We start from the raw sequence: 23,428 nt of genomic DNA on the forward strand, positions 1-23,428 counted from the left end.
AGATTAGGTAGGCTACTGGTGGTGTGGGTGGATTGTAAATATTGGCTTCTTGAGCTAGATAAAACACAATGGCATGAATATCTGAACCATTTGTTAAAAAGATACTGATAACTTCCTGGGAGTGATGGCACATTACTATAATCCCAGTGGCTCAGGAAGCTGAGCATGAGGATCACAAGTTCAAAGCCAGCCTTAGCAATTTAAAGAGATCTCAAGCAACTCAGTGAGACTCTGCCTCTAGATAATATATATATATATATATATATATATATATATATATATGTAATATATATGTGTGTATATATATGTATATATATATAAATACATCCCCTTGTTTAATATATATATATATATATATATATATATACACACACACACACACACACACACACACATATATATATATATATATATATATATATATATACACATCCCTATCTTTAAAATATATATATATATATATATACACATCCCCATCTTTAAAATATACATACAGAGATCTCTTTAAATTGATATATATATATTTTTTTTTTTTAAAGATGGGGATGTGGCTTATTGGTTAAGTGCCCCTGGATTCAATCTCCAGTATCACAAAAAGAAATAAAAAACCTAATAATGTAAAGAAGGTACTTTCATTGTAATTTGAAAATGGTCTAAACAAACTTAAATATTGATTAAGACCCTGGCTATAGAAATTACTATTTAGAACATCAGATGAGTTGTATGAAGAGGGCAGAGAGGTTGTAGGAGAATAATCAAAACATTAGAAATATTAAAAGTAGGGTTTTTAGTATCCAAGCAGAATAAATAAATTTAATTGGCTTCTATCATATTCCCTGAATGTTTCCTTCTAATAAAACACTGTTATTTATTAGTCCATGATCAATTTATAAGATACCAAATCTGACCAGGCACTACTATTTTCTTATTTTTAAAAAAATAATTTTTAGTGTCAGTAGATTTTTATTTTACTTTGTGGTGCTGAGAATCAAACCCAGTGCCTCACACATGCTAGGAAATCACTATACCACTAAGCTATAACCCAGCCCACTACCATTTACTTATTTTATCATTAAAAGTATATTCTACATATATTTTAGTCTACTCATTCTTATTTCAAGGCACAATAAGAACAATTTCAACATGGCATATACTTTAAATAAGTATCATAGAGTGTATTCTGCCAAAAGCTTTTCCCTTCCTTTTCCTTTATTTATTTATTTATTTTTATTTTTTTAAGAAACAGAAATTCACTCTGTCTCAAATTGAAACCTGAGATGGGATTGTTCTAAAGAATTGACAAGCAGCATCAAATAACATTTTTGGGAAGGAAATTCAGTAGAGTGCAGTATCATATGAAATAAATTTAAGAAGTGAAGTAGCTGGAAGCAGATTCTTTTTCTGCTACTGTGTTCCAAAAAGTAGTTTTCCTTTTTGCTCCCATAACTAACTTATTTAACCTCTATTTCATAAAGACTCCAAACAGAAAGAAAATTATGCTAGGAGTAATAATCATGGGTGTATCTGTGGTTTAAACAGAAGTGTAAACAGAAGTGCTCCTGCTAGAAGTATTCAAAAATAATCTTAATAGGAGTAGATTGCTTATGTATTTTTAAAGATCTATTTGACACAGTCATCACTGACACAATTAGTAGTAGTACACTCTGATTTATTTTCATTAGGCAAACAGAAATTTCCACTTTCAATAATGTGTTTCCTTTAGAGATCACCTATACTTAAATTATTCTTCTTGGAGACAAGAAGTTTAGTTTGTAAGTTATTTAAAGATTTTAAAAATATTCTTAGATTCTGGACTTCACCCAAAACCTTGTAAAGACTTAAACAAAAAGTGATGTTCTAAGTATTTTTAATTAGTAAATATATGGAATGTTAGGTTCCAAAAGAGGATATCGGAGTTTCTGTGATGTTTCCTGCTTACTGCCAGCATTTATTCAAGTGGGAAGATCCCCTAATCTAGGGACGAGAACCTGAAATTGTATAGATTAAATTGTTTAACATAAAGAAATCTCAATGAGGCTTTGAGAAGTCATTTTTGAAAAACCTGTTTAAGTCACTAGAAACCATACTTACAGGTATACTTTCTAGAGATTTGTCCATGTCATTTCTAAAAACCAATTAACGAGAGAACAATTTTTCACAATCTATCATTTAAAGTAGTAACTATAGCAACTATATAATTTTTATCATTTCTATTCTGGCAGAAACACAATTACTCAAGATTTATTGGTCATTTTTATATTTTGGCTTCCACGTTTCTTTGAAGAAATGTTTTAATATTTTATACATTAATCTGATACAAAAAACTGTAATAAGCAATATTTCATAGTGAAAGTTTGACAATATTCCCTTTAATGTTAAGAACTAGAAATATGTGACTGTTCCAATAACTGTTCAAAATTAGATATTCAGTACAAAGGCAAAGAAGTAAATCATACGCACATGAAAGCAAAAATATCAACAACCAAAATTCAGTTATTTTGTATAGATCATGATCATTATGAATGAAGACACATTGATAGAATACATAAATAAATTATTAGAATTAATCACAGAGTTTAGATATGGGCTTAACAAAAATCAAAACACTAGTGCAAAAATATATGGAATTAAAAATAATGAAAAAAAACCCCAGTTTGAATGACAGCAAAAATACAAGTCGTCTAGAAAACTTACTATAAAAAGCTGTAAAAATGTATTTTTTAATATACCTAAAAAAATTTAAAAAGTTAAATAAATGGTGGACATACAGGTTCATTGCTCAAATAGTCAATAATAATCAAAATAAAAATTCTTCCAAACTTGTTTAATAGTAATATCCAATAGTATGTGAATTTATGTGTATACATGTATATTTACTTAAATTAATTATTTTAACCTAAAGTTAAAGGGAAGTAAAAGGAACTAACAGTATCTAAGCTAATTTTATGTAAGAATACACAGGGAGGAATCTCAGTACAAAATATCAAGATTTATGATGCAGTTATAATTATTAAGAGTACAGGGTTGGTCAAAGATATATAGACAAATGTAGCTGAACAAATACACAAGGAACTCACTCCTACACAATCACATATAAGGGAGTCAATGGGGAAGATATTTCTAAATATGTTGCCTTGGAGTTACTGATTATCATCCATTCTTTTTTTGTAAAGTGAGAATTAATTTTTTTCTATATATTATAAACAAACATTAATTCTATATAGATTTAAAATCTAAATATGAAAGGAAACCGTAGAATTTTAAGAAGGCAAAATAGTTTTACAACCGCAAAAAAGGAATGGATTTCTTTATTGAAAAAACAAACAAACAAAAAAAACACAGATGAAAATCATAAAAAGGAATTGCTGGAGGCGGCTACCTTTGAAAGGAATTTCTATATATCAAAATATACAAGAAAAATATAAAACATGCCCCATATATAATAAATGCAAAACACTTCCAGAACATGTGAAAACCTCTCATGAGTCTATATACAAAAATGATAAAAATCTAAATGTAATATGCCAAGAGTTTTCTACATGCACTGCATAGAGGGGATGGTCTAAAATGAATTATAATTGTGTAAATTATTAATCAGGAAAATGCAGATATAATTATTTTCTGATACATACATTATTTTACACAAAGAGAATGTGAATGGCACACTTTTTGCCTTAATGTAAGCTTGAAATTGTCCCAATTTTTTCTAAGCTTTAATTTTGTAGATAATTAGTCTACAAGTATTTTCTCTTTATATATAACCTATTTTTATGACAATTTTTATCACTCTTACAATTTACACATTTCATAAGACTGTGACTTATTTGCCAGACACTTAACACTTAATATTTTTTATGTTAAAAAGTAATTATACTTAGAAACTTAAATATGTGTGTATGTATGTGTGTACATATATATATATATATATATATATATATATATATATAGTATTCATACATATGTAACAAAGTTTGCAAAGAAAATAGACTATAAATAATAAACTTTCAGGAAAAAATATATTTCTCAGTTTTTACCTCTATAATAACCATAAGGATTCCTATAGAAAAGATTTCCCAAATTAATCCTCCTTTTTTTTCTTTTTTTTTTTCACTTTTCTATCTTCCATATTTTTTATTTTTGGAGTATGGAGAATTTCCTGGTATTCTCTTTTATTTAGTTCAATGATTTTGATTTGCTTTTCTGACTTATTCAATCTAGTTTTCACAGTTTTGGGGAGAAAACATCCCCAGCAATCATGATTTATATTTCCAACTACCTTAATTAGCTATATTCCATGTGACAATTGCCAGTTCCAGATTTACCCATGCAACATGCTTTCTAATTTTCCAAAAATTAAAATAATTCCTATTTTTCTTGCACCTACAATTATTTACAGAGTATGATTTGCTGAATTCTCATTTTGCATGACATAAAAATGTGATCATTGTATAATCAATGTTTTTCGATTTATAGATTTTTTTCTTTTCTCTTTAATTCATGTAAATGGAAAGGCCTATATAACCAAAATTAATATATGAAGTCCTCTGATTTTTTTAAAAAAAAGGAGGGGTGCAAGAGCATAGAATAACAGATGGCTAAATTTAGCATAGACAAGAAAACTATAAGAAAAACTCAAATACAAATTATAAAGTCCCATACTTACACAGATATGAAGACTTTCTTCTATAGGCTCAAGAGCAAACTCAATAACTGAAAGCAGAACCAGTGAATGCAAAGATAGACACTGGAAATAGAAATTAGCTTTGAAAAGCTACAAAAAATAAAAAAAATGAACAAGGTTAAACAAATTCATAAGTGAAAAATAAAAGAGAATACAATAGCCATATATTAATAGTAAAGTTCTAACACATATAACTGACATCTCCTCAAGAAGAAAGAATGAGAAGGGAGGAGATAAATGAGGAAAAAATAAATAATTGAAGAAATAAAGGCCAAATTTCAAAATTTCCCTCCTCTCCTCCCCTCCCCTCCCCTCCCCTCTCCTCCACTCCCCTCCACCTCCTTCTCCTCCTCCTCCTCCTCTTCCTTTTCCTCCTCCTCCTCCTTCTTCTTCTTCTTCTTCTTCTCTCTCTCTCTCTCTCTCTCTCTCTCTCTCTCTCTCTCTTAGAAGTGGATATCCAATGCAGGAGAATAATCTCCTATTGAACTACATTCACTACCCATTTTATTTTGAGACAGGGTGTCACTAAGTTGCATGCACTGGCCTCAAACTTGTGATACTCCTACCACAGGCTCCTGAGAAGCTGGGATTACAGGCAAGAGCCCCTGTGCTTAGCCCATCAAAGTTTCTCTATATTGAAGGACAGGTATCAAATCATACATGCAAGTCATAAAAACACCAAATAAAGCAAGAATGAAAGAAATCATATAAATATTTAAAAACAAAGACCAAGAGAGAATCTTGAGGGCAACCAGAAAAGAAAAGCCAGACAACATACAGAGAAACAAATATAAAAAATACAATAGAAAATCTAGAAATGCCTTTAAATTGTAGTGTTGAACAATAATAACAGCAGAAAGTTAATCTAGAGTTTTAAATAGTAAAATTTCCTTTAAAAATGAAGTAGAGGGCTAGGGATGTGGCTCAAGCGGTAGCGCGCTCGCCTGGGTTTGATCCTCAGCACCACAAATAAAGATGTTGTGTCCGCCAAAAACTAAAAAAATAAATATTAAAAAAACTAACTCTCTCTCTCTCTCTCTCTCTCTCTCTCTCTCTCTCTCTCCCCCTCCCTGTCCCCCTCCCTCTCTTCTCTCTCTCTAAAAAAAAATGAAGTAGAAATAGAGCATTATCAGAGAAAAACTTGAGGAGCTCACTACTAGAGGATCTCATTTACAAAGTTGTTAAAGGTTTTCATAAAAGGAATGCTACACTGTATTGGAATTTTAATATTCACAATGAAATTATGTATGTTGGAAAATACAATAAATGAGAATTAAAAGTAAACTTTATTGGCCTTCATATTTATAATGTCTCGGAAAAATAACTGAGTGTGTGAAGCAGAATAATGGCCAAGTATACTTTTTTCATAATTTTTTATGAAACACATAAGAGATTAAAAAGGGAAATTAAGCATATAGTTTTCAAAATTCTCGTATAACACATAAAGTGTTTCATTTATTAGAAATTATTGATGTATTAAATAAAGATATATGTTTTAATCATAGGATAGCCAATAAAATTTGAAAAGGGATAAAAGCAAAAAGTGAATAGAGGAAGTAAGAGGGAAAAATACTAAATCAGTCCAAAGAAAAACAGAAAACAGGGTAGAAGAGTGAGAAAAAGCAAAATGAATAAATAGAGAACTGCTAAAATATATTAAATTTTGATTCTATAATATCAAAATGTCACATTAAATGTGAACCAAATAAATCTACCAATTAGAATGAAGAATATTTCAGACTGAATAGAAAAATATGATACAAGTGTATCATTAGATTAACTTTAATATAAAAAATTATACCTGGATGATTTTCAACACATACTTTAAAGAAATAAATGGTGTCAGTTCAACTATAATATGCTAAAGAATGAAATTGGATCCCTAACTCACATCACACACAAAAAGTTACTAAAAATGGATTATAGATCTAAATGCAAGATTAAAACCAAAAAAAGAAAAAGAAAAAAAAATACAAGAAATTTTTCACAATATTGGGTTAGTAACAATGTATTGAGTAAGATGCCAATAAGCAAAAGCAACAAAACCAAAAACATACAAGTGAATTGGACTTCATCTAAATGAAAATCTTTGTGATGTAAAAGATAACTCAAAGGATGGAGAGTCTATTTGCAAAAAAGAAAATATGATAAGAGACTTGCGTCTGGAATACTTCAAAAACATTTAGAGCTCAAATACTAAAAAAAATAATAATGATATAGGGAAAAATTGAAATAGATATTTTTTAATGAAGATATAGACAAATGTTCAATATATACAATAACCTTATTACAGATATTCAACATTACTGGAGATGCAAGTAAAAAACACAAAAGAAATACCACTTTTCACCCACCAGGAAGGTAAAACAAGATAAAAAAAAATTAATAAATAACCAGTGTTGGTGAGGATATAAAAAAACCAGAAACTTATTCACTGCTGGTAGGATTGTAAAATAGTACAGCTGCCTTGAAAAACAGTTTGGAAATTTCTCACAATATTATGCATAGAGCTACTGCATAATTCAGTAATTCTTCATGTAGGTCCTTGTCCAAGAAAAAAAATACATAGCCATACATATAAGAAAACATGAAATTTTTATGAAAATTTTATTCATACTAGACAGAAAATGGATACATCCCCAATATTCATATTCCCATTCAAATATACATTATTTTACACACAGTGAATAAATAAATAAAATGGGATATATCCACCAACTGGAATTTTATTCAGCCAAAAAAAAGGAGACAAAATACATATGCATGGTATAACATGAACTTTGAAAATATTATACTAAATGAAAGAAGCCAATCACAAAGATCACATATTATATGACATTATTTATGTCAAATATCCATAACAGGCAAGTTCATAGAGCCAACAAATAGGTTAGTGTTTGGTTGGGGTTGAGTTATGGGGATAGGAATAGGGAGATATTTCTATTCGATACAGATTTTCTTTTAGGAAAAACAAAAATATTATAAAGTTGATTGTAGTGAATATTCTAAATATTCACACAGTTTTATGGTATACTCAAACCACTAGACTCTCGATGTTCTACAAGTAAATTACGTGGATGACAGTCATATCTCAATAAACTTGTTTCAAAAAGTTCAAATAAAAAGATATACTACTTAAATAGTAATGAAAAGAACTAGATTAATATCAGAGAAATAGATTTCAGTACAATATCACAGGGTTAAGGTAGAAATTTGAATGATGAAAAGATCAATTAAGAGACTATAACAGGTATAATTGTATAAGCACTTACCAACAGAGCTTCAAAATAAATAAAGCAAAAACTGATAAGACAGAAATATGACAGAGATATATCCACAATTATAGCTGAAGACTGCAAAACTGCTTTTTCATTAATTGACTTAACAAAGAGAGACAAAAGCAGTAGGAAATAACTGATCTAAATGCAAGAATTAAAACCAAATTCAATAGATATAAAACCATTCAAAATGATTGATAAAAGTTTTTCAGTAAATGAAAAACTTTATCAATTTGAATTAATTGACATAAAAATCTCCATGCAGCAGGAGCAAAATACTTACACTTTAAAAATGAGCATGTACCAAAGGAGACCATATTCTGGATCTTAAATCAAAATTTAACAAATTAAAATAATAGAAATTACACAAAATATATTCTTATAATACAAGGGCATTAAACTAGAAATTGGTGATAGAGAAATATTCATATATCTTCAACCGAAAATTAAATATCACACTTCTAAATAACTGAAGAGACAAATAAGTAGTCTCAAATGAAATTAAAATATATTTGTACTTTTTTGAAAAAAAATTAAATAGCACATAAGACTAGAGGCAAGAAGATGAATAGAGGTATGGTGAAATTAATAGCTTTTAATAATTTTATTAGAATAAGGCTCGAATTAGTAACCTAAGTATCTATTTTAACAAAGTAATGAAAGAATAACAAAAAATAAATGAATAAATAATTTAAATTAAAACTTAAATACCCAATGAAGAAAGAAAGAAGGAAAACAAGAATAGAAATAAGAAAAGTTAAGTAGAAAAACAGCACAGATTATAAATAAAACCAAACTCTGATTCTTTGAACCAGGCAGTGAAATTAATAAATCTCTAGCTGAGATAAGAAAGAAGAGAGAATATTCAATTTATCAATCACATGAGTAAAAGAGTGGGTATCATTTCAGCCCATATAGATACTACATGAATAACAAGTCAATACTACAAACAACTCTATGCCCATAGATCCAATATTTAGGAGAGAAGGACAAGTCTTTGAAAGGCAAACAAAAACAAAAACAAATGCCAAAACTAACCCAAGAAACAAATAATATGAATGGCTTTATATTTATTGAATAAATTTAAATCACAGTAACAACAAAATGTTTTTTTTTAAAAAAGAAAACAAATGGGTTCACTGGAGAATTTTAGTATACATTTAAAAGGGAAATTCTAATAGAAAAAGCTTGTTCTCAAATCCATGTGTCATGATGTGATTATCACACTACCAAAATTGGATGAAGATATTACATGAAAAGAGAGTACAGATTGACATCCTCATGGATATAGATAATAAAACCATCAATGAAACATTCATATATTATAGTTGACAATATATCACATATAAGTAGTTTTTATCTCAACAACTAAAATCTGTTTTATTGTTCAAAAATTAACAAACATGGACTGGGGATGTAACTCAGTGGTGGAGGCCTTATTTAGCATGAGCAAGGTTCTGGATTTGATTTCTACTACCATGAATTTCTAAAAATATAAATTATTATAATTTATACAAAAAGTTCAGAAAAGAAAAAAAATGACCATCTTTATAGACTTAGAATATGGTTGAATAATTTAACATCTATTCAGCATATTAAAAATGTCTATTGTAGGAACACACTGATGGTAGGATGCATCACTTTTACACCTGGACTGAGACAGTTCTCTGGGGATGCCTGGATATCTGACTTTGAGTCTTAGCTAAGATAAAGTTCACAGGCCCACTAACCAATTACCTACTGGTCTATGAAGTGCTGTTTAAAGTTCAAAAGTACCCTGGAGACACAGGCAGCCAGCATGTTTGTTCATGGCTTTTAACTTGTGTAATCCTTTAGCCAGGTGGACTTGGTTACATGACCAGTAGGCCATTAGAGACCCTGCTGGGAACTTCCATCATGAGTTCTCCTGAGGCCAGGATTCCTTGCACAAATTTTGGATGTGTAATTTGGAGACAAAGTGCATGTTGTGTGACTAAAATGAACCCTGAGGAACCGCTCCTTGATGTCTCTCAAACCCTTGGTGCTTGTCTGTACTTTCTTCTCCTGTATCATATGCTTTGTTTTATGGAAAGCTTTTGCCTGAGTACATTCTGTGATAATCTTTGAGTCACTTCAAATATCAAACATGAATAATCTTTATAGAAGAGGATTTATTTAACACAGTAATAGGTGTCCACACATATCAAAGCTAACATCATACTCAATAGTGACAAGGTGAATTCATTAAGGCTGGAAATAATTCTATTCAACATTCTACTAAACCTAACAAATAGTTCTAACTATTGAATAGGCAAAGAAAAAATGAAGGCATACAGAGCAGAAAGTTAAAAAAAAATGTCTCTATTGGCATACAACATGATTGGCTATGTGGAAAATATCAAAGTATATAAAAAAACAACAACAACAAAGATTAATGAGTTAAGCAATGGCATAGCCATAAGATACTAAATTGATATGTGAGAGTCAATTTTGGAGAATAACATTTGGGCTGGATCCTTATAGATGACAACAAAAAGAACTATAGCCCACAAACACTGTACTCCATAATTACTAAGATTATTTTAACTATTCTAATATTACTTTGTTTGTTAAATTTGAAGACTTAGGTAAGTATATTGTTGATAACCGAGAACTAAGTTTCTCACTCTCAGGAAAAGAAAATACAAATAAAGACATCTTGAAGACTAGAATAAAACCTGTGGTTTTCGTTGGAGACTCAGCTCATTTTTAAAATGCAAATACATAGAGATACAGAATACATATGGACACAGAAATAAATATAAATGTGCACATGAATAGAGTAGGTGTGCAGATATATTTTCTGGTTCTGTATATTGAGAAAGCTAAGTAGCAGCTGCACCCCAGAAATATTGGCCAGAACTTTTGTTCTAAAATCATTTTCTAATCAGAAGAACAGAACTCCCTTAGATGGTTTCTAAGGCTGGAGAAGGAAAAACCCAACAGTAATGTAAGGCACCTTATATCCAAATAGTCAGGGAGTGTAACTGAAAGATAAAGGACAAGTTGAAAGGGACACAATCCAGTCCAAAAGGCATTTCTAATGGCCAAGGCTCTTGTAATTTGAGCACCAAAGTACTTAGTATTCTTTCATGATAATATACAAAAATATATCTATGATCAATTATAATATAAATAAATAAATGATCATTTAAGAGAGAAAAGGGACAGGTCCCTCTTAGGGAAATTTCCAATTCATATATCTAAAAGGAATTAAAGAATTAGAAAACCACCTCTAGAGTCTCATGGCAATATCTGGGCCTCCAGCTATGTACTGGAAGCTATGTGAAGGTTATATTCGATGTTTATACTAGATTTCAGCTTTAATTAGAGCTTAAAATTATTTCAAAATAAAAAGGTAGAAAAAAATTTTTCAAGTAAATTTGCAAATAAAAATGAAAAGATTATTTTATAAATAAAAGCTTAAATTTAAACACTCCATTCCACCATCCTTCTCACCCCACACACCCCTTCCCTTAATTATAAAAAAAATAAAAATAAAAAAATATATAAAAAATAAATAAATAAACACTCCCAAACTTTTTGGGTTTAAATGTGGTATATAATTTATCTCTGTTTTTACATTTTTGCTGCAAAGCCTAGCTAGTGTCTGTATTTTTCTGTTTCTTGGTTCTTCTCTGCTTATTTATAATTGGAGCACAGCTTTGGACTGAAGCAAACAGAAAGGTATTTATTATAAGTGTTCTGAGAGAGTTGCACACCACTGAAATTCTCTCCTTTTCTCTCTCATCATGATTCTCTTTGAAAAAATGACTTAATCTTGACACATCAGTCTGTTACCACATCTCTGCAAAGACTGCTTCTGAGAGAACTTAACTCGCTGGTTTAGAGCCACCTTGTTGGGAGACAGAGTTCCTCAAAAGAAACACAATCTCAGAGAGTAGCATCCAGGAAGACAAAAAAAAATAAGTGTCTCCAAACCTAAACCAAGTAAAGTATATTTCATATTTTCTTAGAATAGTCAAGAAAAAGAAAAAAAAATGGGGCAATGAAATAGCACAAAACAAATTGAAATAGGATTTTTGTGACAGTTTAATAATGTCCTTTCATATTTAATAACACAATTATAAATGTTAATGCATATATTCAAGGAAAATCTGAAAGGAACTCTTTTGAAAAAAATAAGTAACATTGAAATAGTCATAGAATAATTTAAAATTGTTCTAATATTGATTTAAATAATTACCTATACAAAAACAGATCCTTTGCTCCACTGTTAAAATGAAAGCAACAGCAAACATATTCGCTTGCTAAGTTAAAATCCAAACATGATATTTTTCCTTATTTTAAAGTAATAATTATGTCATTAATTATTTTCACCTCTAAATTGTTATATGTGCTTTTCATTTTGGCCCCTTGCTATTTGAATAAGGTATATTGTTAATCTGATAAAAGGAATTATTGTTAATAACTCTTCCTATTTTTTTGCCTTTCAAAAATGTTGGCTTTCTCCTTTAAACTTGTTTTCTAAAAGCTTGCCCATAACTGAATGTTCTTCTGATGTGACTAAAACAGAGCAAACACCTGCAACAAAGAAAAAAAAGAAAAAGGGAAAAACTCTGAATTTAATTTGTGCCTCTGCCTATAACAAGTAGTGTGACCCTGAATGCATTGATACTTGACCCTCAATTTTCTCACATTTTAATTGGTAATAAGAAGGCTTGCTGTATTATTTTGCTGCTTCTTTTTGCCTAGTTGGGCACTATAATATAAAAAGGGCAAACAGGGAACAAAGACAAAACATAGATTAATACCCTGACCAAGTCAGGCTGCAAAATTCTTTTAGCCTCCCAAGCTGCTGTTGGAGGAGTTTGGTGGTGAAAGATAAGAACTATCCCCAGAGAAAAGGATTTCTGAATAGTACAAGAGACTCTTCCATGTGAAATTCTTCCTGGAAAAGCCCCTCCACCCCCACATTGCTCCAAAAGAGAGTGGTTATATATTTCACCTGGTACAATCCATCAGGAGAGCTGCAGAAAGTAATTTACAGAAATGTTGTAGCAGTCATTTATTTATTGATTTTTTTTCAGAGTGTTGGCGGAAACCATTCAAATATTTAGGTAACTCAAACATCAGCTGTACTCCAGCCTTCCTGGGCCAGCTGTGTTTCAACCTCATGCTAACTGATGTACTGAACAGTTCTTTTCTGTCTTTTAGTTTTCCATGTATTCTAGAATTTTGTGGCTATTTTGTATGTGAGTTATAACTCAACAAAAATTTAAATAAAGTATAGCATCACTTTAAAATAAATATGAATGAGACACACACCTTTTCTTTTTCAAAGTTCCCTTTAGACCACAGGGACAAACAATCATGCCCTTCTGGCAAGCCAATCTTCCTATTATTTAATTACACTCTTGTTTTCTGGCAAGCTTTTAAAAAACAAGTTTAAAAAAAGAAAGCCAACATTTTTGAAAGTCAAAAAAATAGGGAGCATTATTAACAATAATTCTTTTTATAAGATTAAGAGTATACCTTATTCAAATAGTGAGGGGGCAAAATGAAAAGAAAATGTAACAATTTAGAGGTAAAAATAATTAAAAATTTAAAAATATTAAATTTTTCTTCCCTTTTCCTTAGGAAAATAAGGACCTTCTCTAAGCCCAGGTTCTTGACTCTTGTATTTATTTGGCAGAGGTATCATTTTCAAAAAACAATGTCACTACTGTTAAAGAAAATTAATTTGCCAGGTGTCAAGGACATAATTTTTTTCTCTAAATTATCACATACTAATTATTGAACATCTTGGTTTCCATCTGTCCTACATCTTCCTTAGCTTTTCTTGGAGGTTTATAAAGAGCAGCCTGTCATTTGTGCTCTGTCTTCCTTTCTGAACAGCTAACCACATCTACTAAAGCATGGTGTTCTTAGTGCTTCTCCTAGCTACACAGGGGTACATCTCTGTTGTGCATGGATAATTGCATGCTTTTAGAACTTTAGTCATAGTTTAAAAAGCAACTTTTTGAATACTTCACTTAGAGTGCACACTGTGAGAGCAATGTTTACTTATGATTCTCTCTGTTGGTTCTCTGGATCTTTTACTTGAGTGGAGTAAGTAATACATAAAAATAGTAGAATGTTGATATATATGTATATATCACTGCTAGTTTAGCCTCATATTTATCTCTAGGTAGGACCATCTATGTTTTCATTTGAGGAAGATTTCTCCAAACATAATCTTGCTTGATATTGCTATTTTGGTCTTCCTTTTCTTATCTCTATGAAAGCTGTCTTATCCTACCACCCTTAATTTCACCTTGATAGAATATATTATTGGATGTTACTTTTTAAAAACTAAAATACAGAAAAATTTGCTTTTTGATATTAATTTCTATTTGATCTCATACATGCATACATTCTTGGAACCATTAGTACTGAGAGAATACAGTATACTTCCATTATCCCAAAGAATTTCCACAGGTTGCTCCTTTATATTGAGACCCTAAAACACTCCAAGCCCTTGCAATCATTGATCTTTGTTCTCTTCTATGGTATGCCTTTTCCAGAATAAATGGACTTATGTATTTTATAATCTTTTGAAGCTAGATTCTTTCCCTTGTTGTAATGTTTTTGAAGTTCATTTATGTGTGTATTGAGTGAATTAATAGGTTTTTTCCTTATTGTTGCTAACATACCATTGTGTGGATGTACCATAGCACATGCATTTATCCACTGAAAGATAGTTGAATTGTCTTCAATTTTTGTCCATTACGAGTAAAGCTTCTCGCTACACAAGTCTTTTTGTGAACAATGTTTTCATTTCTCTTAGATAAATACCTATGAAGTAGGATTACTGGGTTATATAGAATATCTATCCTTAATTTTATTTTTTTTAAATCACCAAACTTTTTCTAAGTGGTTGTACAGCTGCCCTTGCCTTCAAATTTTTTGCTTGATTTAGTACTTATATAATTTTCTTTTCTCTTATAAGAAAGGAAAATTGCAGCTATTTTCTAAATGTGTTTTTAGACAATTAATATATACGATGGGAAGACTTCCTCTTTATTTTAACATAGTAGAAGTTGTTTTATCTTGCATAATTAAAAAATACATTTGGTATATTTTTCTTCTGCTGACTCACTGTATAATCTCTTATTTGCTTTTTGATAAAATTGTGAAGAAAAAACAATCATGTATTATATCCTATCATCCACCTTGTAGGTATGATAGATTGATTTGCTTCTTGTATTGTAGAATAAGATCTTGATACTGTCACTTCTACATTCAGAACATCTGGACATATAACATGAGTTATAAATTAGAAACCTATCAGTAATAAACCAATTTATGAATTAGAAGAAAACATAATATGAGAGTATATATGTATTATTTGCCTTTCTTAAAAACTTTCCTGAATTTTAGGGATTGTTACAGTTGGTATCTTCTCTGGTGCTCTCTAATCCAATAAGGTCCTCCAAGTAGAACAGGTATCAATGAATCTGAAGTCCTGATCTTACAAGAGGGGATGTTTTTAAACTGTCACATCAATGATCTACAATAGAAATGAAGGTATGCCCCCAAAAGAGCTGAAAATTTAGAATCTGTGTTGGTTTGAATATTGCTATGCTTGCATTTTGTACCTTAATTCAACTATTTCGAAACTTTAGGTAAGTTTTGCAAATTTTTTAAAAATTTTTTCTCCTGAACTCCTACATTTTGGATTGCACATAGCTGTGGCAGACTCCTAATTACTGATACTATTCTTTTTATTCAGGTATTAATAAAGTAGGCAAGGAGAATTTTTCTAACATCTTTCTTCTATGAGTAGCTCCAATGTAATTCTGGCACAGGCAATCTTCTAATCGGTACCTGGTTTATCTATCCTACACATCAAGATGCCAACTTCCCTCAGGTCAGGGATTTGCCTGAAAAATGCCCAATAGAATGTTCATCCAGGGCTATGTAAAGAGAAAGATTATAGGGTGGCTGACGGAATTCACAAAACATGATGAAAAGTGTATACCAATTACAAAAAATTCTCTAATTGTAATTACACATGAGGAGCTGTGTATTATCCTCATTACAAACACAGTGAATAGTTTCCAGGTATGTCTAAAGGAAAGTTTTATTTTTGGTCCAAAATCTATGCTGATTTGAATTTGGTATCTGCTTTATTGCTTTAGTTCTATGCCCTATGTTTTTCTTGTCCCTGATAGAACACTCTGGAAAAGCATTTTTCTAATTTTGGGATCCTTAGTCCTAACTACCCTCATTTTCGATCTATAATTGCCCACAATTTTACTATCAAGAATTTTCCCTGTTCATCATTGCAGTTTTGCTTAATTAATATATTCTGTAAAATGTGACCTCCTGATTACTTAACTCTTCATGGTTTGCTGTATTATTCAGCTATCAGAGGCATAGGGTAAGCCAGCAGCACCATTCTGAATCCTTCTTGTCCAATCTTGTCTCTAGAGGAAGCATGTACAGCTTTGTATTTTTTTTTTGCTGCTGTTACCTCAATATCAGGTAACATGCTTCCACACGATTTTTCATTTATTTGCTTTATATATGATATATTTCTTTTTTTAAAGGCAAAGATTTAGCTAGTTTACACTTATTTTCATCTTTATTTCTTTTTTTAAAGGCAAAGATTTAGCTAGTTTACACTTATTTTCATCTTTACGCTTCCGTCCAACAAAACAAACACATATGATGTTCAATTCAGTTTTCCTATTAACCAAAACATCATCTTCAGAAATATGTCTCTATAGATGTAAAGCATCATCAATAAATTATTTTTAAATATGATGTCTCAAATGTTACATGAGCCATCATATAGTCATCTCTAGGGGAAAGTATGGTTCTATAATTCTATTAATATAATTCTATTAATAATTTCTCTCTGTGTATTTTAGTTACAAATGATGAAATGAAAGATCTAAATGTAGAGCAGCTTAAAGCACATTACAACAGCAAACATCCTCTGACTTGGGCAAGATTTATAGAATCCAATGCTTCTGAATGGAAATACTAGTTCTGTTTCATAGGGTTGGATATGGAATTGAATATTTTCACATATAAAAAAAAATTATAAATGTGTGTAGTGGAGAGAATCCATAAAGTGTACATTGCCATAAAAATAGTTACTTTTATATTATTCTTTGCTTTCTGTACACCGTGTCTGAGAGTTTCATATGGGTTATCACCTACCTCATTGGATACTTACAACATCTCTGTAAGAAGATACGATTATCTGCATCTTACACATGGAGATGTGAAATAAAGAAAAGTTATTTATTCAAGTTGGCATTGCCAATGATTGAAGGAGGAAAATTTAAACATGGGCAGTAAAATTTCAGAGCAAATTTTCAGTCACCAGACACCAAACCAAACTATTGGGTAATAAAGTATGAAAGTCAGTTAGGATAATGAAAAAAGTTTACAATAGTTTGGGATTGGAACCTAAGTAGGATTCAAGTTGATATAGAAAGGAGAAATACAGGGACTGGCAAGTAGAGGTCAGTAGCACAAACCTTGGGTTGATATTTATGATATTAGTGCAATGAGTTCATCTTTTTCAAGATTTAGTTTGAGAGTTTTTCCAAAACTAGAATAGTGTTAATACCTAGTCAAGATAATGTTAATGATAGGAACACTTCAAAGTGAATTGAAGATAAATATTAAATGCTAAGTACAATTACTTTTAGAGATTTTTTGAAGAAATTGTGCAGAAAAATGAAAATATTGAAAAGAAATTTGTGAAATCAGAAAAATCATAAAATGTTGCTTACTGCATCTAATAGACATTTTTTCATGTGCAGCAATAACTGCACAATAACATCTATGTTCTTATTCTATGACTATTTTATTTTTGTTTAAGTTGTTGTTATGTCTTCTTTTAAAATTAATTAATTAGTTAATTTTAATTAGGTATATATGAAAGCAGATTGCATTTTGATTCATTGTACACAATTGCAGCACAATTTTTCACTTTTCTGGTTGAACACAACATAGCATCTCACCATATATGTAGTCATATATGTGCCTAGGGTAATGATATCAATCTCATTCCACCATCTTTTCTACCCCCATATCCCTTATTTGCCTCTCTGTTTTGAATGGGTTATTTAAGTGTTTAAGTTTAAATTCCATGAGCTGTCCATTTCCTTGGTAGAGTTAAATTCAAATTCATCACCAATCTCTTGTTTGATTTAGGAGAACAGATTTCATTCTGCATTGTAAATAAGGATACTTTGAATATGTAATAGGAATGCTAGTTCTCTATACCCAATCCTCATTCTAGACTTTAAGTTATTCATAGCCACTATTCCCATAACACTTAGAGTGATTATATCTATTGCCAACTTTATTGTGTCTGGCTACTTGTACGCAGTTAACATATTTAGTTTTTTTTTTTTTTTTTTTTTTGCTATTTGATATTCCGTTGTAGAAATTTATTTATTTAATGGTTGATGGGGTTTGGGAGAAATTTCAAGTTGTTGTTGGCTTTTTGTAAACGTCGACACACATTACTGATGGGTGTATGTTAGGAGTGAATTGTGGAGACTGGGTGACATACACATGTTCAGGTTTTTTTAAATATATGTATATGTATTTTTAGTTGTCTATGAACTTTTATTTTATTTATTCATTTGTGGTGCTTAGAGTTGAACCCAGTGCTTGCAAAATACTAGGCAATCATTCTACCACTGAGCTACAACCCCAGTCCCCATATGTTCAGTTTTAATAAATACTTTCAGGCAGCTCTCCAAAGTGGTTGCACTTGCATAGACTAATAGCACAAGTGTATGAGATTTCTAATCTTAAATTCTCACAAATGACTAGCATTTTTATGTGTGTGTTTCGATTTTAGCCATTCTTGTGTTTTGTGTGTGTAATTGTATTTTTTTATTGTTTCAATTTGTATTTCTCTGCAATTTAATACTTTTTCATAGGCTTATTATCCATTAGTTGTTCTATTTAGTGGTCTCTTTTGAATGTTTATTTTTTTCCTGTGTTGTCATTTTTAATTAATTTATTGTTTTTCATATATCCTGTATATAAAGTTTTTGTGAGATATATGCATTTCAAATATTTTTCTCCAGTCATTGCAGTGAGTAACCACGCTCTTAAATATTTTTAAGGCAAACAAATTATTAAATTTATTGTAATCCAAATGAGTAGAACATAATTGACAACATGTCTGCATCTCTCTCTCTCTCTCTCTCTCTCTCTCTCTCTCTCTACTGAAAACTACCTGTCAGAAGAATGGTTGAAATCAAAACTTTCTTGTAAACAAATTAGTGACCATATATCATAGCCTTCAAGCTTGTGGCATTCACTAGCAGGATGATAAACTCCTAGCCACAAAATGATTTTGAAGTAGAATATACCTGGTATTATGGTTTAGATGTGAGGTGTTCCCAAAAATTTCGTGTGTGAGACAATGCAAAAATCTTAGAGGTGAAATGATTGGGTTATGGAAGTCTTAACCCAATTAATCAGAATCGTCTCTTGATAGGGATTAGCTGGGTGGTTACTGTAGGCAAGTTGAGTGTGGCTGAAGGATGTGAGTCATTGGGGGTGTGCTTTGGTGTATACATTTTGTCCATGGTGAGGAGACTCTAAAACCAAGGCAACAACTTTTATGTGAGTAATGTTACCACACATATTGAAGAGGAATAGGATATTTTATGAACTTCCTAAGACTTTTCCAAGAAAGTACATTATTTTAAAAATACTAATTTTCCTTGCAAGAACATTTACAAAGCTTCTATGTACCCTATATATTTTAAAAAAAACATATGTATATGCATATTTAAATATATTCATATCAGGTCTTACCGTAAATCATTACAAAGAGACAGAGCTATATCATTTTTTGCTTTATTTCATTTTAAAAATTAATAAAGAGAGAAGATTTGAAAATCCTATTTGTTCTTCATAAAACATTATATACTCAGTCTCATATAATCTGACACATGACCTAAAATTTTAAATTTTTTAAAATAACTTTGCACAAATGTTATTTTAATAGGGGATATTTTGAAAAAAACTACTTTGCACATGTGTTATTTATGAGTATTATTTAAGCCTCACTTGTCTCAATTACCAAACTCATAATTGTGAATCATAAATCTATAATTCTATGAAGCCTTTTCTACCATTAATATGCAAAAATATTGCTAATATATTTTGCTGGTAATTGGATAAGATACAAAGCTGGGATGTAGAGAAAATTGAGAAATGAATGTTTGCCTTGACATATTTTATATTATTCCCACTTTACTATCAATTGGCTAAGTGGAGTTTTTCCAGGAGAAATAATAGACCATTATCAATGGCTTTGACTTTGATAGATTCCTAAACTGGGGAGTCTTTTTAATATTTTAAAGCCAAGCATATTTTTTATGTAAAAAGCACACAGATATCAAATTTAACATTTTGTTATATAATTAAATAAAAATACCACTTTTAAGTCTAGATGGAGTCCTCTATTTAATATGGAGGTTAAACACAAGAATATCTAAAGTCATTGTCAGTTTCTCAAAAAACAGTTTGATTTATATTTATTTTCCAAACACATACTTTGATGTAGGCCTAGACTTCTGATCCAGAAGCATGCAAGACATTATCTTATCCTGGGAGTTATTTTGGGTGGGAGCCAGTCTGCCTCTGTCATAAAGAAACCTATATATGATTCCTAAAGGATACTTTCGTGCAAAACTGCAATCAATGAGTCTACCACGGAGAGTTAACTGCAAAACATATCCTTTGACAATTCAATCTTTGAGTAGAATTGCTTACTACTAACAACCTGGATGCAGTAGATTGTGCACCCAAGAAATTTTTAGTTTCATATGAGCTGTTTGCTTAAGATAAACAGAAAAATTAGTTTATCCTTTAGAATTAAAATATTTATTTTGGTACTTCTTTGTTTGCTTGCCATTGTAATGTTGAAAATAATATATCTTTATATTTATTCTAAATTCAATTTCCTTCTTGCTTCTTTCCTACCACCACCTGAATTTGATAGGTGCAGAGTTTTAATTCATTGTAAATTATGTTTATAATTTTGGAGGTTATGCTTTAATTTGTATTTCTCAATTCATCATCTTGATGCTGACTTACAGATCATGAGTAAATGAACAGAGGTCTGTAGTTTGTCCCAACTCCTTCCCTTCATTCTTCCTTCCTTTTTTCCACTTCTGACAGTTCTTCCCTTGCTTTTATGGGGTCATAGTATTAGTCATATGCATTCTACTCTCTAAATCAGGTGTTCCATGGTTTTTAAACAAGATGAATTTAAGAAGTAAAAAAAAAAGAAAATATCCTCTAAAATTTATGGTTATATTATTAAAATTCACTGCAGATTTTTCATTCTACCACTAGAATATATCCTTGCTATCAATATTTTTTAATTTATACTTACTGACAAAGTAAATCTCTTATCTTTTTAGACCAACAGGAGTAAAACAAATTCCTTAATGTTTGAGGATCCAATGCTAGCTAAAACAGAGTTTCATCCATAATTTTCATACATAAAATTTACTTTGGTGATTAAGTTCTAAATATAACAAATAAAGGCTTAGCAATATGTCTTTCAAAGAATGTATTAGTAGCTGGAAATGAATCACCCATTAAGATTTCCATTTACTCTTTATGGGAGTAAAAGACACTTTCACAGTAATCATTGTTTTCAGAAATACTAACTTAAAAGGAGCAAAAAAAGGGTCTAGTATTTGTGAATAGATGTGTGTATGTATATTTCAATCTTTTCAGACTGCTATAAGAAAAATACCACAGACCATGTGACTTTGACAGCAAAACCTATTTCTCATAATTCTGGAGGCTTGAATCGAGGCATTGGGTGAAGGCTCACTTCCTGGTTCATACTGATATATATATATATGCATTCATATACATACACTCATATATTTTATATATATATATATATACATACAAACATATAGGCACCTAATATAGGGACCTACCTGTCACACACACACACACACACACACACACACACACACACACACACGCATATATATGACTCACACAGCTTACATATTTACATTTGGTCTCTTGTTTTCTAGATATGTGACCTTGGACGATTAACATCTCTGAACCACAAAGATCCTATCTCAAAAATGGGGTTAGTAATCATTCTGACTATTTAAACGGTGGGAAAAAATTGAAAAAAACACTAAGGGGAGGTTTTTGTTTTTTTTTTTTTGGATACCAGAGTTTGAAATCAGGGATGCTTGATTTTGAGCCACATTCTGGGTCCTAATTTGCATTTTATTTAGAGACAAGGTGTCATTGAATTGCTTAGCACCTCACTTCTGCTGAAGCTGGCTTTGAACTCATAATCCTCCTGCCTCAGTCTCCTGAGCCACTGGGATTACAGGTGTGTGCCACTGCCCTGGCTATAGGGAGTGTTTAAAATACACAATATTGTTATTATCATCTGTTTTAATGGACATTCAACTACTACTAAAACTAACTTTATACTAACAGAAAGATTCAACCATGTTATAATGGTGACTGTATTAGCAATTCATCTTTCCCTTAACAATTGTAATCTAGAAATATAGGTCAATTTAATTAACATTAAATTTGATGTTAATAAACATTAATTGGTGTACTTTATTTTTTTACTATTACTATACACAAACGCAGTTATACTTTTAACAAGCTTCCCTCTCCTTTTTTCTTCTTCTTTTTTTTTAAGTTTAACTTCTTCTGGCAGAGTATTTGTTTCAAAAATCATGCGAACACAAAAGATTATTTTTTAAAGTAATGTTGATATTGATTTAGATTTGTGGTCTGCTTACCAACTTGGTAACAATGTTATTAAACTTGTGACTCAAATTTCTCATATACCAATTTTGATGATATGCATCTACCTTATAGAATCGGTAGGAGTCAATGAAATAATGCATGCAATAAACTTTCACTTTACACATATTATACACATAATAAATGGTAGTTTTTAAACTCATAGTTTTAAATTAACAACTATAGTTCCTAAATTACTATAAAATGCTTGTTTAAATTAGAAAAACAAATATATATATATATATATATACACACACATACACACACACACATACTGTTTGGAGTGTTATAAGAGTTTTAGTCTAGCAAGGCAAGTATGGCTCTTGCCTGAAGAGAAAGATATTAAACATTAATAATATGCAACACTCTCAATTGAATCATGTTACGTTCTCCATGTCAACATGTTCTATCTTTAATTAACTGCATAAAGGTTACATTAAATGAATCAGAAGGAAGATTATACAGAGCACACTTCAGACTTTGCAGAGTTTTATCCAACCATAATCTTTGCAATAGTGATATTCTGAAGTGTCAGATGAATTGAAGGAGGTGTAAAAGCATAGACATTTAATGAGTGCTTTATCAGTGCTCTATCAATTTATATCTAAACTTCAATAAAATAAATCATTTCAGTGTGGTTTACCTC

The 23,428-nt window shown here is 30.5% G+C and overlaps 1 protein-coding gene across 5 annotated transcripts in view; it reads left to right on the plus strand.

The window, feature by feature from the left end:
* LOC144374595 (uncharacterized) overlaps positions 1–23,428 on the plus strand; it is a 113,233-nt gene that overhangs the window by 68,039 nt on the left and 21,766 nt on the right. For 4 of the 5 annotated variants that reach the window (XR_013433957.1, XR_013433956.1, XM_078037368.1 and 1 more), the window contains exon 4: positions 22,038–22,096. The exons of the other annotated variant lie outside the window; for it this stretch is intronic. Coding sequence is in view for 2 of the 4 variants with exons in the window: in XM_078037368.1 (XP_077893494.1) it covers positions 22,038–22,096 (59 nt within the window). In the remaining 2 variants the exon portion in view is untranslated. The remainder of the gene's footprint in view (positions 1–22,037; positions 22,097–23,428) is intronic. 5 annotated transcript variants of the gene reach the window in all.

This window comes from Ictidomys tridecemlineatus, unplaced genomic scaffold (genome assembly GCF_052094955.1).
Source record: "Ictidomys tridecemlineatus isolate mIctTri1 unplaced genomic scaffold, mIctTri1.hap1 Scaffold_77, whole genome shotgun sequence".
NCBI lineage: Eukaryota > Metazoa > Chordata > Mammalia > Rodentia > Sciuridae > Ictidomys > Ictidomys tridecemlineatus.